Source organism: Phascolarctos cinereus, unplaced genomic scaffold, assembly GCF_003287225.1.
Source record: "Phascolarctos cinereus isolate Bilbo 61053 unplaced genomic scaffold, phaCin_HiC Scaffold_7;HRSCAF=346, whole genome shotgun sequence".
Taxonomy (NCBI): domain Eukaryota; kingdom Metazoa; phylum Chordata; class Mammalia; order Diprotodontia; family Phascolarctidae; genus Phascolarctos; species Phascolarctos cinereus.
The window spans coordinates 146,981,055-147,003,007 of NW_027556180.1; the positions used below are offsets into that span (position 1 = coordinate 146,981,055).

A 21,953-nucleotide genomic window follows, 5' to 3' on the forward strand; every position below is an offset into this window, starting at 1 on the left:
TGAAGTCAACCTGGTCCCTGCCAAATTTCAAACTAGAACCAACTTAAATACCCATCAAAATAAAAAATGAGAAGCCAAACACCCTAAATGATTATCTTATTCTTTTCTTAGTAGCTCAGACCAGGGTGTTACATATGATCTTCCCATTTGTGCCTCAGAGCATTTTGTGTTCATATCTGCAGGGAAAACATTTAGACAACTCAGCAACACAGGCTTATCAAGCTAACAAATATGTACCTATCACCTACAACAATAGAGGGTCAAACTCAAACAGAAAGGGGGGGGTGGTGGTGAATGAACCTTAGATAAAGATCCCTGTGGGCCTCAGCTATTGATTTAGAAAACCACACTTTTTTTTTTCTATCAACACATCAGCACATTAAAATCCGGTTTGGGCCACATTCAAGAGTGTGGCTCACGGGTCACGTGTCTGACACCTCTGACTCACAATCTAAAGCTATTCTAAGCACTGATCCCAAAGAACTGGCTCCAAATCCAGGGTAAACATTGGGAAATGGAAAGGAACTAAAGATCATCCAGTTGCCTCATTTTACAGATAATTGGTCAGACTAACCTCTAGAGAAGTTGAGGGCCTTGGTCAAAAATCACACAGGAAGTCCAATAGCTGCAAGGATTCGAGCCCAGTATTTCCCTCACCAAATCCACTACCCTTGTCACTACACCAAAGGTATCAAAACCCAAGGGCAGCCTGACACATTAAACTGTAACTGGGAAACGTTTGACAAAATAAACAAAAACATACTACAGCAGAGATAATGTCAATTTCTGGTTTTCTAAGTCAATATGCAGGGATCCCATTTCTGTCTGAGTTTGACACCAGTTATCCATGGCTATCCTTGGCATCGCTGTGAAATTTACTATTAAGTACATTGTACTCTTGGTAACTATAAGTAAGTAAAAATATGAAACTATCTAAGGTATAACATGAAGCGAGGTACAATTGGGGGCATTTCTTAAACATGACTCAAATTAAACGCACATATTTTAAGGTTAAACTATTCCACCTCTGTAGAAGTTTTGTGGTAAGTCAAGCTGAATGTTATGTCTGCTGGATGATAAGAAAAGGAAAGGAAGGGGAAAGTGCGGGGAGGTGGGGGAAAGAGTATGGGATGACAATTGTAAAACCTTATCTAGGGTGCAAGAAAGGACCATGTCCTTTTTCATCTGAACATGTTGCAGTACTTCTCAAAACACAACTGACTCTTTCACACAACCATCCCCCATTCCCATGCCAAGCCCACTCTGCATATTTCCTACCTCCCAGGGTTGTCGTAAGGATAAAATGAGATAACAACTGCAAAGCACTTAGCATATAGTAAGCTATATAAACGTTAACTGTTATCTTTAGCTTAATGTTTCTTTTGTAATAAATGCATGCCAAAAAAAAAACTACCCACGTATAAGAAACTTTACCTCAATCAGGGTAAAAAGTCCCAAAATTAAATAGGGTTTCCAGTAACACTTTATAATTGCTTTGGTTAAAGAGGGCTTTCTGGCTTCTTTTTCTGCTTTTAAGACTTCTTTATCCCAGTACCTAGGAAGTAAAACAAAAAAAAATCAGGTAGAGTTATTGATTGCGATAAAGAAAGGCAGTGGAGTTGTGAACTGGTTTAACCATTCTGGAGAGCAATTTGGAACCATGCCCAAAGGGCTATAAAATTGTACATACCCCTCTGACCCAGAAATACCACCTCTAGATTGGTATTCCAAAGAGACTGTAAAAAGAAAAAGCTAAATAAAAAGTTGTTTCATTTGTTTATTTTTAGATGCAGTACACCTTCTGAGTACTCTGTCAAGACTGACAATTGGTCATCAGGGCTCACCCAATCATGTTTTGATGAGGAGGAAATCTCCCCTGTTAGAAAATAAGAAGGTGCCAATATAAAAAAAGACAATTGGCTTTAAATCTTACAGTTGGTAAATCAGAAACTGTGGAGAGGCCCAAATAGTATATTATACCACAAGCACAAGCTTAAATTTGTGATATAGCAAGGCAACCAACCTCTCCTTTGAACTTTCCCATCCATTTTTGTTATACAATTTTCTGTGCACACACATCCTATTAAATTAGAACTTCTTTGGGGCCAGGGCCTATTTATCATTCTGAAACTTTGTATTCCTGGGCCTAGCAATATCATATTCATAAGAGGCACTTCTAATTTAATGTAATAAACATTTGTAAGAATGCCTAATCAAGGTAGTAGTAAATAGGGTATTTTCAAGTGCTTTGGGAATCACTAAGGAGCTCCACCTGCTCTGTTCCTCCTCTTCTTAAGGGGACCCCATAGGCCACTGCACTGGATTGTGCTCCAGAGTACGAAGTAGTTCAAGCCTGAGCAGAAGCCTTAAGGGTGTATGGCCATGGAGCATGGGGGCATGAAGATCTAGGTTTCACTGAGCCCCAGCCAAGAGAGCAGGCCCGCAAAGAAACAAGTCAATTGCTATTTTTTAAGTTTTGAAAAGCCACTAGGCAGACTCACTTTTCTGTCTCTCCTTTTTTGCTCCCACTTTCTTACCCTTGCAGCTCTTCTCCAAGTGTTTTCGAGCGATCCTCAGGAAGCACCGAATACATATCATCTTCTTCTAATCTCCGTTTATGACCAATTTGAAATAAGGGATTTAGCCACCTGTGAAATTAAGAAGAAAAGGAAGGGAGGTGGTTAACATCTGAAATGGTCAACTTTGTTTAATTAGACATCTACCATTACAGACAATTTATTTTTTCTAAACATGCAACTATGTATTTTGGATTTTCATTAGTCACTGTTCAATGCCAGTTGCTGACATACCAGTAATCACTATTAGTACCTCTTCTCAAAGGGTGGTTTCATCTTTATACATTTTGAAAGATTCAATAATATAAGGATATGGGGTTCTAGTCCCAAGTGTGTCACTAAGTGGCTAAATGACACTGGGAAAGACACCAAAGCCTCTGTGGGATAATTTTTTTTTTATGTGTAAGATCAGGGAATTGGACCAGAGGTCCTCTGGGACTCCAGGATGCTATGATTGTTATAGTTTCCTTTATATTTTATCAAAGGAAACAGACAGTCCTGAGAGCTTAGCAAACTTCTAGTTTATTTTACAGAATATTTGGAAGAAACAATGTAATTTTCAGAGGAAGAAATCAAAGCTATCGATAATCATATTTTTAAATGCCCTAAGTCACTAATAACTAGAGAAATGAAAATTAAAACAACTCTGAGGTACCATCACACATCCATCAGACTGGTTAACATGACATTTTAAGGTTAAACTATTTCATCTCTGTAGAAGCTTTGTGATAAGTCAAGCTGCATGTTATGACATAAAGGGAAAACGATAAATACTGGAGGGGATATGGGAAAATAGGGGCACTAATACATAGTTATCATTTTGGGGAACAATCTGGAACTATGCCCAGAGGGCTATAAAACTATATGCCCTTTGACCCAGCAATACCACCACTAGATAGGTCTATATTCCAAGGAAATCAAAGAAAAAGGGGAAAAAAAACCCATACGTACAAAGATATTTACAACAGCTTTTTTAGTGGTAACAAAGAATTGGAAACTGTGGGGGTGTCCATAAATGTGGGATTGGCTGAATAAGTTATGGCATATGAATGTGACAGAAAAATACTACACTGTAAGAAATGATAAAAAGGGATGGTTTCAGGGAAAACATTCACATGAACTGATGCAAACAAAGTGAAGTGAGCAGAACCAGGAGAAGAATCTACACAGTAATAGTAATATTATAAAGATAATGAACTGTGAAAGACTAACTCTGATCAATCCAAGATCTACCACAAATTCAAAGGATTCATGGGAATGAAGACTTTAGACTGAAGCGTATTTTTTTACCCTTTTTTTATTTTTCTTGCTTTTTTTCTTCAGAACATAGATAATGGGGGCATATGTTTTACATGACTTCATATGTATAATGTGTATTTTATTTCTTGTCTTCTCAACAGGTGGAAGGGAATGGAAGGAGGAAGAGAATTTGGAACTAAAAACTAATTTTTAAAAAATATAATCTCAATGTCTTCAATGAATGTTAAACAGTTAAATAAGAAAATAGAGGGACCAGGAGCAAACTGATTCTGTTCTAAGGGTTTTTAGATGGAAAAAGAGAAGGGGGGATAAAAAGAAGAATACCCTAGGACAGAAAGAAGGAAAAAGGCAGAAGGTGGAACCTATTACTGACTCTTAACTTGGATGAGGTGAGAATGCACAAACGTGGAGGAGGGGAAGGGGGGGGGGTGAGCATCACTCTCACCTAAAACAGAAAAAGGTGCACTACACAGTCACACAGGTTGTAGGAATATGTCAAACCCAACTAGGAAACAAGCAGGAATATGGAAGGAGTGGGGTTAAGAGAAAGGATAATTGTAGTAGGAACAGTAACAAGGAAAACGTATTTCCTATTCTTGAAGGGGGAAAGAAAGGACTAAAGTCTAGGAGTGTGCTTCTAGAGATAATCATCTCAGAAAACTAAGGAATAACTGAACAAACTGTGCCATATGATATAATAAAATGTTGTTACGTTATAAGAAATTACAGAAAGGACTGGTTCAGAATTCAGGGGTGGGGAACCTGCAGCCTTGAGGCCACACATGGCCCTCTAGGTACTCAAGTGCAGCCCTTTGACTGAATACAAACTTCACAGAACAAATCCCCTCAATAAAAGGATTCGTTCTGTAAAACTGGACTCAGTCAAAAGGCCACAGTCAAGGATCTAGAAGATCACATGTGGCCTCAAGGTGGCAGATTCCCCACTCCTGATTCAGATGGTTCTGGGCGGCATAAACTGATACAGAGTAAAGAAAACAGAACCAGAAAGACAATTTACAGAAAAACAGTAGAATTCCGATCTGGGAGGTAGGTGCGATTAATATGCCCAATTTACACTTGAGAAAACAGAGGCAATCAGAGGTTAAGAGATCCACCCAAGGTGATACAGCTTATAAGTGTATATAATTGAACTCAGGTCTTCCTGACTCCAGGCTTAGTACTCAACCTGCTGGGCCACCTAATTGCAATTAGGCAATTAATATAAACTAGCTAATATCCCAAATACTTCCAAATGAGAAAGCAGAAAACATCAGTAAAAAGCATTCACAAAAACCCTACAATTTTATAATGCTACTTTTATTTTTACAATAATATAATCTTGTGATGATGTATATAAATCCTATCTGCGTATGCACACAAAATACTTTGTCTCTAAGTTACCTATACTTCTAGAAGTCCCAGGATCTTTAAAATGCAGTAATGTGTGACCAAATTTCAAGTTCCTTTTCCGGAAAATGGAGTAATAACTTCTGTGATAAAGAGGCGATGACAACACTAAGTAAATAACATCCTTGAAATTATGGGTTCTCTTCCAGATATCACAACTAAGCATCTGTTCTTCATCACCCTAACTTCTTCCTCCATACTTACACTCCCAAACCTCAAAATGCCATCTGTTCAAAAGTGATACTCAAATATAATTCTTCATTTCAAAGCAATTCCCCTCCTATATGTGCATTCTCTAGAAAAACGTCTCAAATCGGGTCAAGTGTTTCACAAGATCTAAGATTTAGCAAATGAAGTTACTAGAGGCACAGAGTTACTTGGGCAGCTAGAGGTGTTAGCAAGTAGAATCTGGTCTTCTTGATTCCAAGCCCAGAACTCCATTTTGTAAATCTGTCCCTCTGCTTTTTCTTGTTATTACTGTTTTAATAAACTGGTTCTATGTCTAAAACACACACACACACACACACACACACACACACACACACACATCTCTGCTCATCTTTTCTCCTTCATATGTTGTTGTTGTTCAGTCATTTCAGTCACATCCAACTGTTCATCACCCCATTTGGGGTTTCCTTGGCAAAGACACTGGAGGGGTTTGCCATTTCCATCTCTAGCTCACTTTACAAATGAGGAAACTGAGGCAAATAGGGTTCAGTGACTTGCCCAGGATCATACAGCTAGTAAGTGTCTGAGGCCAGGTTTAAACTCAGGTCTTCCTGACTCCAGGCCTGGCACTCTATCCACTGAGCCACCTACCTAGGTGCCCTATGCTTCACATGTTATCTTTCTTCATATCTAAGCCTGTCTTTTTGTCTTTCACAATATCTCTTTCATCTCCTTCCTCCCTGTCTGCACAGGTAGAATCCAAGTTGTTTCATTTATTCATTATTAAGTCTTACTTCTCACCATATTTCCCAACTCTAGCATAATACTTTCAGAAGACAACTTGTCTTCCATATAATTTCCTTCAACTATATATCCTAGCTTCTTTGATAATGTCAACTTCAAGTCATTTGTCCTGTTGCTCCCATAATATTAAGGTATTTACATAAAGAGATTTAAATATATATATATATACATATATATATTATATATATATATATATATAAAATACACACACAGAGATATATGAGAGAGAGAGAGAGAGAATCATATAACTGTTGACCACTTCCTCACAGACCCTTATGCACACTATAAATAAAGGCCTAAAATGAGGAGGAAAGCTTGTCTCTCACCCAGACTTCTCTTTTTGTTTTGTTCTGAAATTTTTATTATCATACAGTTATCTCTTCCACATTTCGACTTTCCCCATACAGGTTTCAGTATATCATGGGTCAGTATGAGAAATTAATTGGGAATTTTAGGGGAGTTTTACAGAAACCACAGACGATATATGCGAAGGCCAGCAGATGACACAGAGTCTGTGATCAAATTAACCCAAATTTTACAAGGTAAAACAGCCCAGAAAAGAAAAAGAAAAAAATTCAGATTTCTTCTCAGCACAAAGGGAGAGCCAAAAAATTTTATGCACATTTTCCAGATAATCACCCAGACTTCTCAAACAATGTCATCTCCCTTTTCTCCTCCTGTTCACAAACCCAACCTTTACATTCTCCCATATTGTCCCTAATATATTCAAAGTCCCATCTCCTGCTTCTTCACATGCCATTTTCTTGTACCTAGAACTTCCTGAAAATAACAAATAGGCCTACTACTACAAAGCAATTAGTCCAAATGTCCTACCTTTTCTCCCCATGGCCTACCCAGTCCCACAAAACCCATTGACATTGACTTTGCAAACTGACATTGCAAGTCACAGGGCTTGATAATGGCTGTTGGGAAACCTGACTTGCAGTCCAGATCTGCCACTAACTTTGTCATGGGTAAAACTGGATGCTTATGATTCTGTGATTTGGCCCTATTCCAAATCTCTGGCCATCTACCAGTGCCTGCTCTAAATTCAAATTTTTCTTCCAAAACATTAAATTTCATCCCTCACAAGGAATGACAGAACGTCTTGTTCCCAGACTATTCTTATATTCCTAGACCCTTAAACACTAAGGAATAAATTTGTTGTTCAGTCGTTTCCAATTCTTTGTGATCCCATTTGGAGTTTTCTTGGCAAAGATACTGGATTGGTTCGCCATTTCCTTCTCCAGATCATTTTAGAAGGAAATTGAAGCAAACAAACAAAAATTGAAGTGACTTACCCAAGGTCAGACGGTATAGTGTCTGAGGCCAGATATGAACTCACAAAGATGAGTCTTCCTGACCCCAGACCTACTGCTCTAACCACTGGGCCACCTAAATGCCTCAAGGAGTAGTGTCAAAAAAAAAAAAAAGAAACCCATTTAAACCTATTTATTACATGCCTATACCCTATCCTCCTCTGAACCACCTGCTCCAACTCATTCCCCAACCAAGAATCCCTCCTACACCAGCACTAAATGGCTATAATCAAGCCCACTTCCTCCTCTGATCATACCTCTCTTGAGTAGGTTTGTTGACTTATTCAGTTATGTTCAACTCTTTATGACCCCATTTGGGGTTTCCTTAGCAAAGATACTAGAGTGGTTTGACATTTCCTTCCCCAGCTCATTTTACAGATGAGGAACTGAGGTAAACAGGGTTAAGTGACTTGCCCAGGGTCACACAGCTAATAAGTGCCTGAGGTCACATTTGAACTCAGGTTTTCCTGACTCCAGGCCAGGCACTCTATCAGCACCACCTAAGCTGCCTTTGATTAGGTAGTAGGTAGGTATCTTTTATTGACTATAAGCTGGCACTGGTAACCTTACACCTACTATGTGTCTTTCTACTATCCTTTGAATTGTTTCTAATTGTATACACATAGTAGGTATCAAACATTTGCTCATATAATCACTTTTACCAGGCACAAAGGCTTAAAGCTGTAAGCTCATTTAGGCAGTTATCTATTTTCTCTGCTCTTCCACACCCTATTCAATGCCCTTTCTCTAAGCATCCCAAATACACATTTACCAGGAATCTTATTCATTCTCAGGAAAAACAGAAACAAAAATATGATTTTACACAAATGAAGTGGCAGCAGGATGTTGTTAGAGGATAGAGTGCTGGACTCGGAATCTGAACAACCAAATTCGAGTCCTGCCTAAGATACTTAGCCACATGACACCCCCCCCACCCGGGATTCACTTAATCCTTCCCCAGCTTCAGCTTTTCATTTATAAAATGAGGGGGTTGGATTCAATGATCTCTAAACTTTTTGCTCCATTGTGATACACACAGAAGAAAACAGAAGGATGGCCAGAAGAAAACACAGACAAGTAGGGCAGGAGTTTTATTATTTATTTATTATAATTAAATTTATTCTATTAAAGCCAGCTTTACATAACAGAAATTCGGTTTCATTTTCAATGCTCTTTTTCTGCTCTGGTTGGCTGGTTCTTGTCCTTCATTCTTGCAGAGGACTAAAATGACATCACTATGTTGGAGTCAGGGTATAATGTGTCCCACTGTGGCTGATGAGACCAATACAAGCCCATAATGCTCTACCACAGGTCAGGCACAAAAACAGTCCATGTGAACATCTGGGGTGGATTCTCTCAATTTGCATACCTCATGTTTCTTTTGCATACCTCAATTCTGCTTTGCTCACACAGGACAGCACCTTCTTTGATGCAGACACACCATGCTGGGTGGTCCTTTGCCAATGTCTCCCACGGCACACAATCAATTCCAAAGTTCTTCAGAAAGACCTTGAGAGCATCTTCGTACCTCTTCTTCTGACCACCATGTGAGTGAGCCCTTGCCTTGTGTGAGTTCTCCATAAAAGTCTTTTAGGCAAGCATACATTTGGCATTTGAACAATGTGGCCAACCCATCAGAGTCGAACTCTCTGCAGTAGAGTTTGAATGCTTGGCAGTTTAATTCAAGAATGGATCTCAGTGCCCAGCATCTTAATCTGCTGAGTGATCTTCAGAATCTTCCTAATAAAATTCAAACGGAAGTGATTCAGTTTCCTGGTGTGGTGCTGGTAGACTGTCCAGGTTTCAGACATACAACAATGAGGTCAGCAGTTTGGTAGTCAGTCTAATACCTCTTCTCTCCTGCACTTTCCTTCAGAGCCTCCCAAACACTGAGCTAGCTCTGACGATACATGCATCAACCACATTATCAATGTGCACATCCCTGGAAAGTATACTGCCAAGGTATTCACAGTATTCAAAACTTCTCCATTTTCTGTAACCAATGATTCCTCATATAGATGGTATGGCGCTGGCTGGTAGAATACCCGTTTTCTTTAAAAATAATTTCATAGACTCCTGGTTAAGAACCCTGTTCTAGAGGAGTGAGTCGTGGCCAAATCTTAGTTTCAGATCTGCTCCCAGGTCTATCTTCTCAGGCCAGCATCTGTGTCCCATAAATTTAAGGGATCTTTGCAGGGCCCTTGGCTTCAACCAGGGAGATTGCTCTGGCTTTGCCAGCTGTCTCATTACCTTCCTCCCAGAGGGCTGTGTGATAAATCCTCCTGCATTCATCCATAGTCCTCACTGCTGTGATCAGCTGGGCTCCCCATCTGAGCTGCCACTTCATTGCATCACCTGGGGGAGAGGGGCTCAGGAAGCTGAGAGTTACTTTAAGGCCCTGAACCAGGGCAAAAAAAGGCAAGTGGTCTATTTGCAGCCAAGGCCAGGAAGTCTGGGGCTCCAGACTCCAGCTGTCTCCCTTTTCTTCATCCCCTCCCCTGTATGACCAAGGTGTAGGCAAGGGCCTTCTTGGTGTTAATTGTTAGGCCAAAATTAGCACAAGCAGCAGAGAATCGATACATACTTTGTTACATCTCATCCTCATAGGCTGCATTGAGGGCACAATAATCTGTGAACAAAAAACCAGGGACTAATTCTTCCTCCACTTAATGTACCATCCGTGCAGTAGCTGACCTTGATGTCCTGTTCATCCTCACTGAAGGTGTCTGACAACATGGCTGAAAACATCATGCTAAAAAAGCATGAGAGGAACACACAGTCTTTTTCACTCCATTTGTGACTGGGAAAGTGAGGGAGCATTGCCCATTATGTAGAACCTGGGCAAACATACCATCATGAAAACGATGTACAGTACTAACAAACTTCTCTGGGCAACCAAATTTTGGCATAATTTTCCATAAGCTCTCACAACTAACAGTATCAAAAGCCTTGTTTTGATCAACTCTTCTGCTCTATTTTTATATGGAAACACTCTGTTTATTTGGTGTTGGTCAAGTTCTGAATAAAAAATTAACTGCATTTTCCTAATAGTTACAGACAGAAAATACAATAGATTCAATTTACAAAAGAAATAAATACTAAACACTTCTTTACTCACTAATAAAAGACCTGTCTAATCAGAGAATATAAAGTTTAACCTAATATAAAGTCTAAAGAACCAAGAATTAAATAAATGAAGAAATATATGTTGCTCTTATAAAGATTATATTACTCCCTAAATTATCATACACTGAGTGCCTTTGCATTTGACTAAAAACATAGATTTAATTCAATTAATCAACAGATGAAAATGATATAGAATATTTTTTCAAAAACCAAATTAGTGAAGGTAGGCAGGCCTATCAGATTTTTAAAGTATATCATAAAGTGGCATTTATCAAAACTGTATGGCTGGGTTAAAAAACATAGGGAATGATCAATGAATCAGTCATTCCAGAGAAAAATATAAAAATTTAATTTTTGAAAAAAAACTAAAAGCAAATAGAACAGTATATTTATCTATTTTTGCTGTTTAGGGATGATAAATTTCTGAGTAGAAGAAACTGAGGTTGTTTTCAAAAACAGATAAATTTGAAAAATGAAATGAAAAACTTATTCATAATTGTTACTCAAGTGTAAGAAGACAGACCTCAAAAGGAAATCAATAGACTAAGAAACTATGTGACATATGTCACTGATAAAATCATCCAAAATAAAGAATTTTAAAATGTGTAAAGCATAACAGACCACAGAAAATGTAAGGGGTCTGTAAAGATATGACATATTAGGAGACTGAAGGGACCTTAAAGCCAATCTATTCTCAGCCCCTACCTTACTTCCAAGGAAACTAAAGCCCAGAAGCTAAATAACCTTTCAAAGATCACAGAGGAAGCAAAGAAATGTTTAGCTCTGCTATAAATTATAGGAAAGAAAATTTAAACAATGTAATCATCAAATCAACAAAAATAAGTCAACCCCCCCCCAAAACCATGAAGCCCACCGTTGTCAAGGCTTTGGAGAATAAAGTTGCACTTATATGAAACATCATATTACTGTATACACAGAAGATCAATTTAATTTTCCTGTTAAATATTGGGGGAGGGCACCAGAACTTTTGAGGGAAAGCTGCTTAGCCTTAATTTGATGGCTAGTCACTCACACAGCACTTTTAATGTTTATAAAATGCTGTCTTCACAAACAGCTCTGTGGGGTATGTAATGAGTTGCAAAGGTGTTTTGGGTAGGTTTTTTTTTCCAATTTGTTTTAAGCAGGTTTTCAATATGCTCAATAATTAGTCGCATTCTCCTAAAGCAATGCTTATGACATTCCAATATTCCAGCCAGCCAATAAAGAAATCCCTCTTGAGTACTGCTCTACTTGCCCTTTCATTGGCCAAACCTACTCTACAAGTGCACTTGGTTAATTTACTGGAATTGACCCCCAAAAAGCTTATTTAACAAGGCATAAACTGTCAACAAAAGAGTAAAGCTCATGTGTTTAAAAGGGAGACTACATGTTGTCACGGTTCTCCTAGGGAACAGGATTATAAGAAGGCAGTTGGGGGTGGGAAGTGGTCTCTCAAGCCCTCAAGCTAGTGGCCTCTGGCTTATGTGTCGCCTGGCCTTCCAAAGCTGACTCAATCTCCAGGGAGAGGAGCCTAGGAGTCTGGAATTCTAAGCACCCAGCTTTCCAATGCCTTATAAGCAGTATTTGAGCAGAAGCCTTCCAAGGCCACATTGACAAAGGTATCCTCTATTTTACTACAAGCCTAGCCTTGTTCTATAAGCCTTGCTGATAACTTTCCAAGGCCATGTGAGATATCAGAAACCTAAATAAGAGTTAATGAACCAAAAGACAAAAGTTTATGGCCTTCTTTATTCAAAGTGAAACACTGAAAACAACCCAAGTGATAAATAGAGCAAGGACTATAATTAAACCACAGTGTATTTAATATAATGGAATACTGGATAGACAATTAAAATGGCAAATATGTGGGCCCTGTGAATGAACGCAATGGTTTCTATAAAATAATGTTAAGTGTATATATTATGTATATGTTATATATAAGGTTCTAATATGTATATATTGCGTATAAATTGTAATATACAATATAATTATAAACATATAATTGTAATATAATATAATCTAGAATATAATTGTATAGATATTATATACATGTAATATACAATATAATTATATATACAATAATATGCAATATAATTGTATAATATATAATAATTATAATATAATATACAATATGCAATATAATATGTAAAAAAATCAGAACACAACTGTAAAAACATCTAAGAGAATATCAGCAAAAGTTTGAAAGGAATACAGAAGGGTGTGAATCTTTTAACACTGACTTTTCTTTCTTACATGCAGTTCTTTTTTAAAATAAAATCAGTCTACAACTGAACTTTTCTAACACCTCACCTCTCATTAACTCCTCTATCAAAGTCTAGGCAGTCAACGATTGACTGCTGTCACAGCAAACAGCTATGACAGATTACATTGGCCTGAATTTAACACGGCCTAGCTGAGTGTGAGCAAAAACATTTCACATCCCTGTAAACCAAAGACAGCATTGTAAACAGAGAGCTCCAGGTCAACCAAACACCAACAGTGTCATAACACACAGAGAGAGTGCTAGAGGACTGGAAATGCTAATTCTTGTTACTAATTGGCTATGTGATTTTGGACTGGTCATTCACAACCCTCTCTTGTGCTTCAGTTTCCTCATCTGTAGTGCAAGGTTATTGGGTTGGATGATCTCTCAGGTTCTTGACAACTCAAACTATCATGATTCTTTAGCCAGGGGTAAAGACCTATGAAGGACAGGACTAAAAAATCAATAATAATAATAACTTATATGTTATATTACAAGGAACCTTAGAGGTCATTTAGTCCTGTCCCTATATTTTACAGATGGATCTGCCATAGTTTTGGTTTTAACAGAATTACATAGATGATTAATGGATTTTTTAAAAAGCTAAGCAAATATCTGCACAACGTTCTACACCTTAGAATTCTGTGGTTTATCAAACTGTATTAAAGCCCTATAGCATCTTTCCAAAAACTTAAGGAAGTAGCTATCAATCTGGAAAACTCCTCTTGAAAATTACTAGAAGCCCTCTGAGTTGCAACAGAAACCATTTCCTGGGGATTATCCTTTAGGTTTATTTTGAGGTTTTTACTCCAGTTCTGTTGGTAAAACAGATAACCATTCCAACAAAAATTAAATGTCATACAGTGCGTCATGATGTCCCAAGACATGGATGAAACTGAAGGAGAAAGGTTAAGTCCTGAATTCCAGAAAAAAATCACATTCAATCCAAATCTTGCCCTTCCATTCAGTTGATGGAATCTCAGTTCTTCCGTATATACACAGCCTGAAGTCACCTCGGTCATGTATTACCCTTCCCTCTCCCGATATTTATAAAATATACAACATTCTGTTTGGTTTTTAAAGCCCTTCACAATCTGGCCCCTTCCTACTTTTCTTACACTTTACTTCCCTCTACATAGTCTATAAGCCAGTAACACTGACCTTCAGACTGTTTCTCCAACATTCTCCAACATGACAATCCCAACTGTCCAACATAACTGGAGTGCTCTTCCTTCTTACTTCCCCACCTCTTGGCTTTCCTAGCTTCCTTCGAGCTCAAATCCCACCTTCTCCAAGGAGCCCTTCTATCTCTCCCCCAAGGCTAGTGCCTGCTCTCTGAGATTACTTCTCATTAACACTTTACATAGCTTGTATGTACATAGTTGTTTTGACTGTTGTCTCCCTCATCAGACTGTAAGGTTCTTGAGAGAAGACACTACGTTTTTTACTTTTCTTTGTATACCCACCACTTAGCATAATACACTTACTATGTGCCAGTCATTAAACATTTATCATAAATGCTAGACTTTACTTGTTCACTACCCTCAACATCCCCCTACAACCACCACCACCACCACCACACCATCCCTTGTAAGGTCCTGTTGATCCTAGGAAAGTGCTGTATTTGATGTAAGAAAACTTGAGTTCAAACTCCAGATCCCAGATCTATTAGTTGTGTTTGCTATCCTCTTTTCCTTTTACCTTCAATCCTTCCCAACATCAAGGTCTTTTCCAATGAGTCTTCTCATTATGTGGCCAAAGTATTCAAGCACCAGCTTCAGTATTTGACCTTCCGGTGAATAGACTGATTTAGTCTCTTCCCCTCTCTAATCTAATTACATAGTAATATCAGAATTATCTTGATCCTTGCATAAGCTTTCGTCACTTTCTTGCTTAAAAATAATTAGTGCCCCAATTTTTAAAGAACAAACAAACTCCTTAATCCATCATATAAGGCTTTCCACAATCTGGATTCAACCTATCTTTCCAAGTTTATTTCAGGGCATTCCCATTCATGCTCTCTGCTCTAGTTAAAGCGGACTAGTCAACATTCCCTGAACTTATCCTGGCCTCCAAGACTTTATACAGACTGTCTCCATTACCTGGAATAGATCCCTTTGACCATCCCCACTTACTGATTTCCTCTTTCCCTTTCAAATCTCAAATCAAGTGCCACCTCTTCCAGGATGCCTTCTCTAACCCCACCCCCAACCCAGTTATAGAAGGGAGACTTACCTCCTTATATCTATCCAGCCACTGTATTGCTCTCTCCTGCGCACATTTTCTAGCTACCACTGTAGTTACTTGTGTACCTCTCATTCCTACTCATCCACTACTGAAAGACAGAAATTGTATTTTGATACAGTACCGGGAGCAAAGTCTTGCATAAAGTGGGTGCTAATAAAGTGGTAGAAACATATTACCCATCCTCCCATTGAAACCAGCCAGTACCTTTCTATCTCCACCCATCAATTAATCAATCAAGTATATTCAACATACCCCCAATTCCTCCCCCACCCCCAGCCCTTCTGCATTCCTTATTTCTTCCTCAAAGAACTGTGTGTAGCTCAAAGTCTTCTTCCCACTCTCAACACCTGTCCTCATTCTGGGGAACTTCAGCATGCAAACTGAGGGTCCCTCAACGATCTATAACTTGCCAGTTCCTAACTCTACTCAGTTCCAACAATCTCCTACTCTACTCTATCTCAAATGGGCAAGCCCTTGATCCTGCCATTAAGCAGGAATGTTCCACTTCCATGTTCATGAACTCTTGAATCTCATCTTTGACATTCCATCATCCCCTATTCCCTACAGCTCCTAACTTTAATCCCTTTCTTCATCCTTACTTTGACCTCCACAGTTCTTTCCCAGACTATCATTCCTACAACAGATACACTTTCCTTCCTGCCCCATCTCAACCTCTTGACAAATCAATTCATCACTACACTCACTACATACTTCACCAATCCCCATCTTTGGACTACACCCTTCCCTCTTATTCATGTGTTAAACTGAGCTGGAATAAAATCCTGAAAACCTGCTGATAGGATCCACTGCAAATTCATGCTACATAATCTCAACTAAACCCTCACCAAGGAAAGGTAATCCTTTTAGAATTCTCTAATCTACATCTCCCTAACTGATTTACTATCCCACTCACTACAGTTTCCATACAACTCCTCAAATTTCATCAGTCCTCAAGCTTCTCACGGAACACCTCCCCTCAGTTCCTCAACTAAGGACTAAAAATGTGAGGCTATCTGCTAAGAGCCCCCTCTTCTCCCCTACTCATCTCATTCAAATATTTTCCCCTCCACCAGCCTCTACTTAACTAGCAACAGGAGTCCCTTCTCCTTATCAATTTCTCCCTATCTATTGGCTCTTTCCCTAAAGCCTACAGAGGTAAGGAACCTGCAGCCTCATGGCCACATGTGGCCTCTAGGTCCTCAGGTGCGGCCCTTTGACTGAATCCAAACTTCAACAACAAATCCCTTTACTAAAAGGATTTGTTCTGTAAAACTGGGACTCAGTCAAAAAGCTGCACCCAAGGACCTAGAAGACCACATGTAGCCTTCTGGTTGCAGATTCTCCACCCCTGGGCCCTACACACATCTCCTTCATCCTTAAGAAACATTCCAACAGATTTCAATTATTATTACAAAAATCCTCCAATGGGGAGGAGGATGAGAGAGGGAGAAAAGGGAGTGTGGGGTTCCAAAAAGCCATAATACACAGTAAGAAGTAAAAGCTATTAACTTAAACTCTGTGAAATGTGGAAGCCTAGACATGATGGCTTGTTAAAAATCATAACTTAGAGACTGAAATCATGATTCAGACACTGAGTCATAACTTAGTTACTGTGACCAGTACCCAACCTAGAGTGCCTGGGCATTTACTCAACAGTGAGTGATAGGTAAAAGCCTGGATGTCTGGTAGCTAAAATAATAGCCAAAACATTAACTAAGCAGAAAAACCCAAAATATACACCAATCCACAGTGAAGCACCATATGGCTCCTCGTCCCTTTGTCTGATTTCTATAATTACCACTGGGCTTTCCTGGGGTCTTTGCAGGGATCCACTGTATCCTCTGGAAGCCGCCCCAGATTGCCACTGTTTGTAAGTAATTATCATGATTGATTAAACTTCTGTATTCATCTGGAGCCCCTTGGGCTCATCCTTTGTTACCAAACTCATCCCATGATTATGGGGGGAGGTACAGGGTTCCCTAGCCAGGGAGAGCTGGAGAGGGGGGGAGAGAGTAGAGGAGAGAGAGAGAAGGAGAAAGAAAGAGAGAGAGAGGAAAGACGGGAGAGAGGAGAGAAGGGAGAGAGGGAGAGAGAGAGAGAGAGAATCTTTAGGTGGTACAATGGAAAACAACTTTCTAAGTTCAAATCTGGCCTCAGACAGTTATTACCTATGTGACCCTGGGCAAGTCATTTAATCCTATTTGCCTCAATTTCTCATCTATAAAATGAGCTAGAGAAGAAAATACAAGCTACTCTAGTGTCTTTGCCAAGATAACCCCAAATGAGGTCATGAAGAGTCAGAACCAACTGAACAACTGTGTGTGGGGGGGTGGGGGTGGGTGTATGTATGTGTGTATCTTCACCCTTTCATAATGAAAGCTAGCTCATGTGACTCCGGGCAAATCACTTGATCTCTCTGTGCCTCTGTTTCCTCATGTGTAAAATGATAAAAGTAAAGTAACAGCTAGAACTTACAGAGCACTTTAAGGCTTACAATTCTCACAACCACCTTGGGAGCCAGATGTTATTGTTATCACTCCCATTTTAGAGATGAAGACAATGAGGCTGACAGAGAGGTTAAGCAACTTACCCAGAGCCATGCTGTTAAGAGCATGAGGTGGGATTTGAACTCCAGCACTCCTGATTCACAAGTGCAATACTCTCTCTCTACTGCACCACCTGAAAGCTCTCTACAGTAGGTGCTTTCATGTCCTCTCATTTGTGTTTAAACATTCTGCAAATCTGACTTCTGACCTCATTATTCAACTGAAACTATTGTTTTCAAAGTTATCAGCAATCTCAATTGCCAGATTGGTCACTCCACACCTCGTCCTGGATTCTGTCTCTTTTCTAGGTTTTCTTGATAACTGCTCTCTCTGCTTTTTCTCTTTCCATCCATTTGACCACTCTTCTTTTGCTGGATCTTCATTCAGGTAATGGCCACTAATCAGGGATGCCCCCAGAGACTCCACTATCTTATTTGATGATCTCATCAGCTTCCAATCATCACCTCTATGCCGATGATTCTCAGATTTCTTTATCTAGCTCTAACCTCTTTCTTGAGTTATAATCACCAATGGCCTTGTGGACATCTCGAACTGAATATCCTATAGACATCTCAAATTCAACATATCCCAAATAGAACTTATTATCTTTTCCCTAAAACTCTCCCCTCTCCCAAATTTCCCTAATAAGGTCATGGGCACCACTCTCTTCCCAATGACCCAGGCTTGCTTGTCAGTGTCACCCTAGGCACCTCATTCCTCCTCATCTCACATATAGGCTTCTGGTTTCTAGTCTCCACTCACACTGCCACCACTCCAGTGTAGACCTTTATCATCTCTCCCTCTACTACTACAATAGATCTTTAATTGGTCCCTGCCTCAAGTCTCTCCCCACTGCAATCCACCTTCTACTAGGTTGTCAAATTGATTTTCCCAAACTAAATACACACACACACACCCCCTACCTCAATAAACCATAGTGGCTTTACTACTTCTAGGATCAAATATAAAACCTTCTATTCCATCATAACCTGATCCCTTTCTGATCTTCTTAAATTTTGCTTCCCTACATGCACTCTAAGATCCAGCTACAGTACACTACTTGTCATTACTTACAAATATTATTCCTTTGCATTAAGTCCCCAATTTGTGGAATGCTGTCCCTATTCCCCACCCCCTCACCTCCACTTCCTTCAAGACAGCTAGAATCCAACCTTCTGCAATCTTTTCAGTGTCTTATTTATGTAATTATTTTCCAATTACGCACACTTGATACATTGTGTGTGTATGTATATATTTTCACATGTGAGTTCCTCAAGGGCAGGTTCCTTCATTTTGCTCTCCTCTGTAACCTCAGCACTTAGCAGAGTGCCTGGAACAAAATAAATGCTTAATAAATTCGAACATTTAACAAAAAGCTTTTTTTTTCCCCATGAGAGTAAAAACTCCACTAATACAGACTAAGGGGAAGTGAATTACTAAAAAGTATAAAATTTTAAATTATAGACTCTCTTTAAATAAGGTAACTTTCATTCTAGGCAATTCAGCAAACATTTTTGCTTATGATGTGCCAGGCTGTATGTTAGGCATCAGCCATACAGAGATGAAAAAATCCAGTAGAAAAAAGACAGAATTATGCCTAGCTGAAGGAATCTGGAAAGGATTCAAGGCAAAGGTGGTATAAACTGGGCCTGCAAGAAAGACTTCAAAAGGAAGGAACTGTGGAAGAAAGGAGACTGAGGAAGAAAGGAGACTGAGGAAAGGATAGCAATACTTTAATGAATGAATGATATTTTCACACTGGCATATTAGTTATTTGCAATAAATCTGGCACTTCTAAAGAAGTTAAGGCTGCTTTTAAAATGGTATGAGGCCTCTAAATTTATTAATATGACTATGCAAACTCTTCAAAAGCAATCACTGAAATCATCTTTAGTCCAAATTTTTATCAAGTTCAAATTACAATATAATGAAATTGAAATGACTGAAACCGTTTGCTTAATAGAATTCGCTGTCCACTGGATAGTAAAAGAACCAAACAGTGCCTTGGTTTTTGTGTATTTCTCCATAGCCCCTAGGGGGTTTTTAGACTGACACTAGGAAACTAATAAACCCCTGCTGAATTAATTCTCTGGCATGAGACTCTCCCCAAAATTGTGTCCAGGTCCAAGATTTGGGCTGAAACCAAGTCCTTCCATGTTTCCTCGTGTTCTTCATGTTTGTGAGCTCTGATGGTCTGGTGGTTTTCCCATTATGGAGGGTTTTTAGTCATATAACTCTTACCATCCTTTATGCCATTTACCCTTTTGCAGTTCACACCTACCCTGCCAAAGTGTCCCTGGAGGCATTCTAGTTTGTTCAGTCATCCCCCAATTGGTTAACTTATGGGCAATGTTTTGCTATCACAAATCATGGCTGCTGCTAGGACCATTTTATATGTGCATGTCTATATATTTTTACAAATTAGGTTAGGCATAATGTTCCCATTTAATTTACATCTTTAAAAAAAAGCAAGATGGAATATAAAAACAACAGCAGTTATGACACTTCATACACAAAAGACTTTTCTTTAAGACAAACCTGTATGGGAATATACATCTAATTTTTCCCATTTATAAATAAAGAAATTGAAACTTAGAGAGGTTAAATGACTTGCTTTTGGCAACAGCTAATACATTATGAGATGCAACAAAAATCCAGGTCTTCAGAAGAAGTTATATCCCTTGTAACTAATTTTGGCATGGCAAGTATGAATTGCAAAGGATAAATGGCATGAAGGATGTTTAAGAGTTATATGACTGAAAGAAGGGACTGCCTGGTCACATTGGTGAAAAACAAACAAAGCAAAAAAAGCTAACCAATGGAGGGCATCACTGTTATACACAATATGTCAAGAGGTCTATAGATCACAATCCATCTCTAAAAGTCATAGTATGCCTTTGACCCTGTAATACCACTTCTAGGTCTATATCCCAAAGAAATCATACACATGGGAAAAAGGACTCACATGTACAAAAATATTTATAGCAGCTCATTTTGTGGCAACAAATTTTGTGGCAAAGAACTGGAAATTGAGGGGTTGCCTATCAGTTGGGGAATGGCTAAACAAACCGTGGTATGTAAATGTAATGGAATACTATTGTGCTATAAGAAACGATGAGCAGGATGAGATAGGTGGGCGCAGTGGACAGAGCTCCAGCCTTGGAGTCAGAAGTACCTGAGTTCAAATCTGGTCTCAGACACTTGACACTTACTAGCTGTTTAATCCTGGGGAAGTCACTTAACTCCTGTTGCCACACCAAAAACAAACAAACAAAATCAAGAGCAGGTGGACTTCAGAAAAACCTTGAAAGACTTGGAAAGAACTGATGCTGAGTGAAGTGAGCAGAACCAGGAAAACACATAACAGCCACAGCGTTCGAGGACTAACTTTGATAGACTCATGCCTTCATAGCAAAAGGATCCAAGACAACTTCAAAGGACTCACGATGGAAAATGCTGTCCACATCCAGAAAAAGAACTATGGAGTCTGAATACAGATTGAAGCACATTATTTGCTCTCTCTTTTTCTTTCTTTTTTCATGTTTGTTTCTTCTTTCTCCTGGTTTCTCCCATTGGTTCTAATTCTTTTTTACAACATGTCTAATGTGAAAATAGTGTCAATATGAATGTATATATAGAGCCTATATCAAATTGCACACCATCTTGGGATGGGTGGAGGGGAGAGATAGGGAGAAAAATTGGAACTCAAAATCTTATGAAAGTGAATGTTGAAAACCAAAAAAAAAAAATAAAATTTTTTAAAAGTCATGGTATGTGACCCTTGTCTGTGCCCTCCCATTAATCCTCCATAAGTCTGTTTCCAAATCGTTGGAGGCCTTCCTCTAGATCATAGGTGTCAAATTCCTGGGCAGGCCCCCAAATTCTGGGCCAGAACCAGATTAAAATGCAATTAGGAAATGCTTAACAAAATAAATAAAATATAATACAATATAGATAACATTAATTTATGGCAACCTGCATGGTCTGCAGGGATCTGTTTCTATTTGAGTTTGATATCACTAGTTCAAGCTCCCTTTCCATTCCACTCTGCCAAAGGAAGATCAGCATACTCGTATAGTTGGTTCAAGTTCACAACCAAACTTCCCTACAATACTAGGAAATTTCCAAGGATATAGTTTCCCCTTACTGATTAGATTGACTCAAGTGACCAGACCAAATCATCCCTCCCTGATAGCTCCTCCTATTAGAAAGTAAGCTCCCTGAAGACAGGTACTGT

The 21,953-nt window shown here is 39.0% G+C and overlaps 1 protein-coding gene across 1 annotated transcript in view; it reads right to left on the bottom strand.

The window, feature by feature from the left end:
- The window catches only part of ABCC4 (ATP binding cassette subfamily C member 4 (PEL blood group)), a 269,141-nt gene that overhangs the window by 214,817 nt on the left and 32,371 nt on the right, over window positions 1–21,953 (bottom strand). The window contains 2 exon segments of the mRNA XM_020965805.2: window positions 1,435–1,555; window positions 2,538–2,648. Coding sequence (XP_020821464.1) covers window positions 1,435–1,555; window positions 2,538–2,648 — 232 coding nt within the window.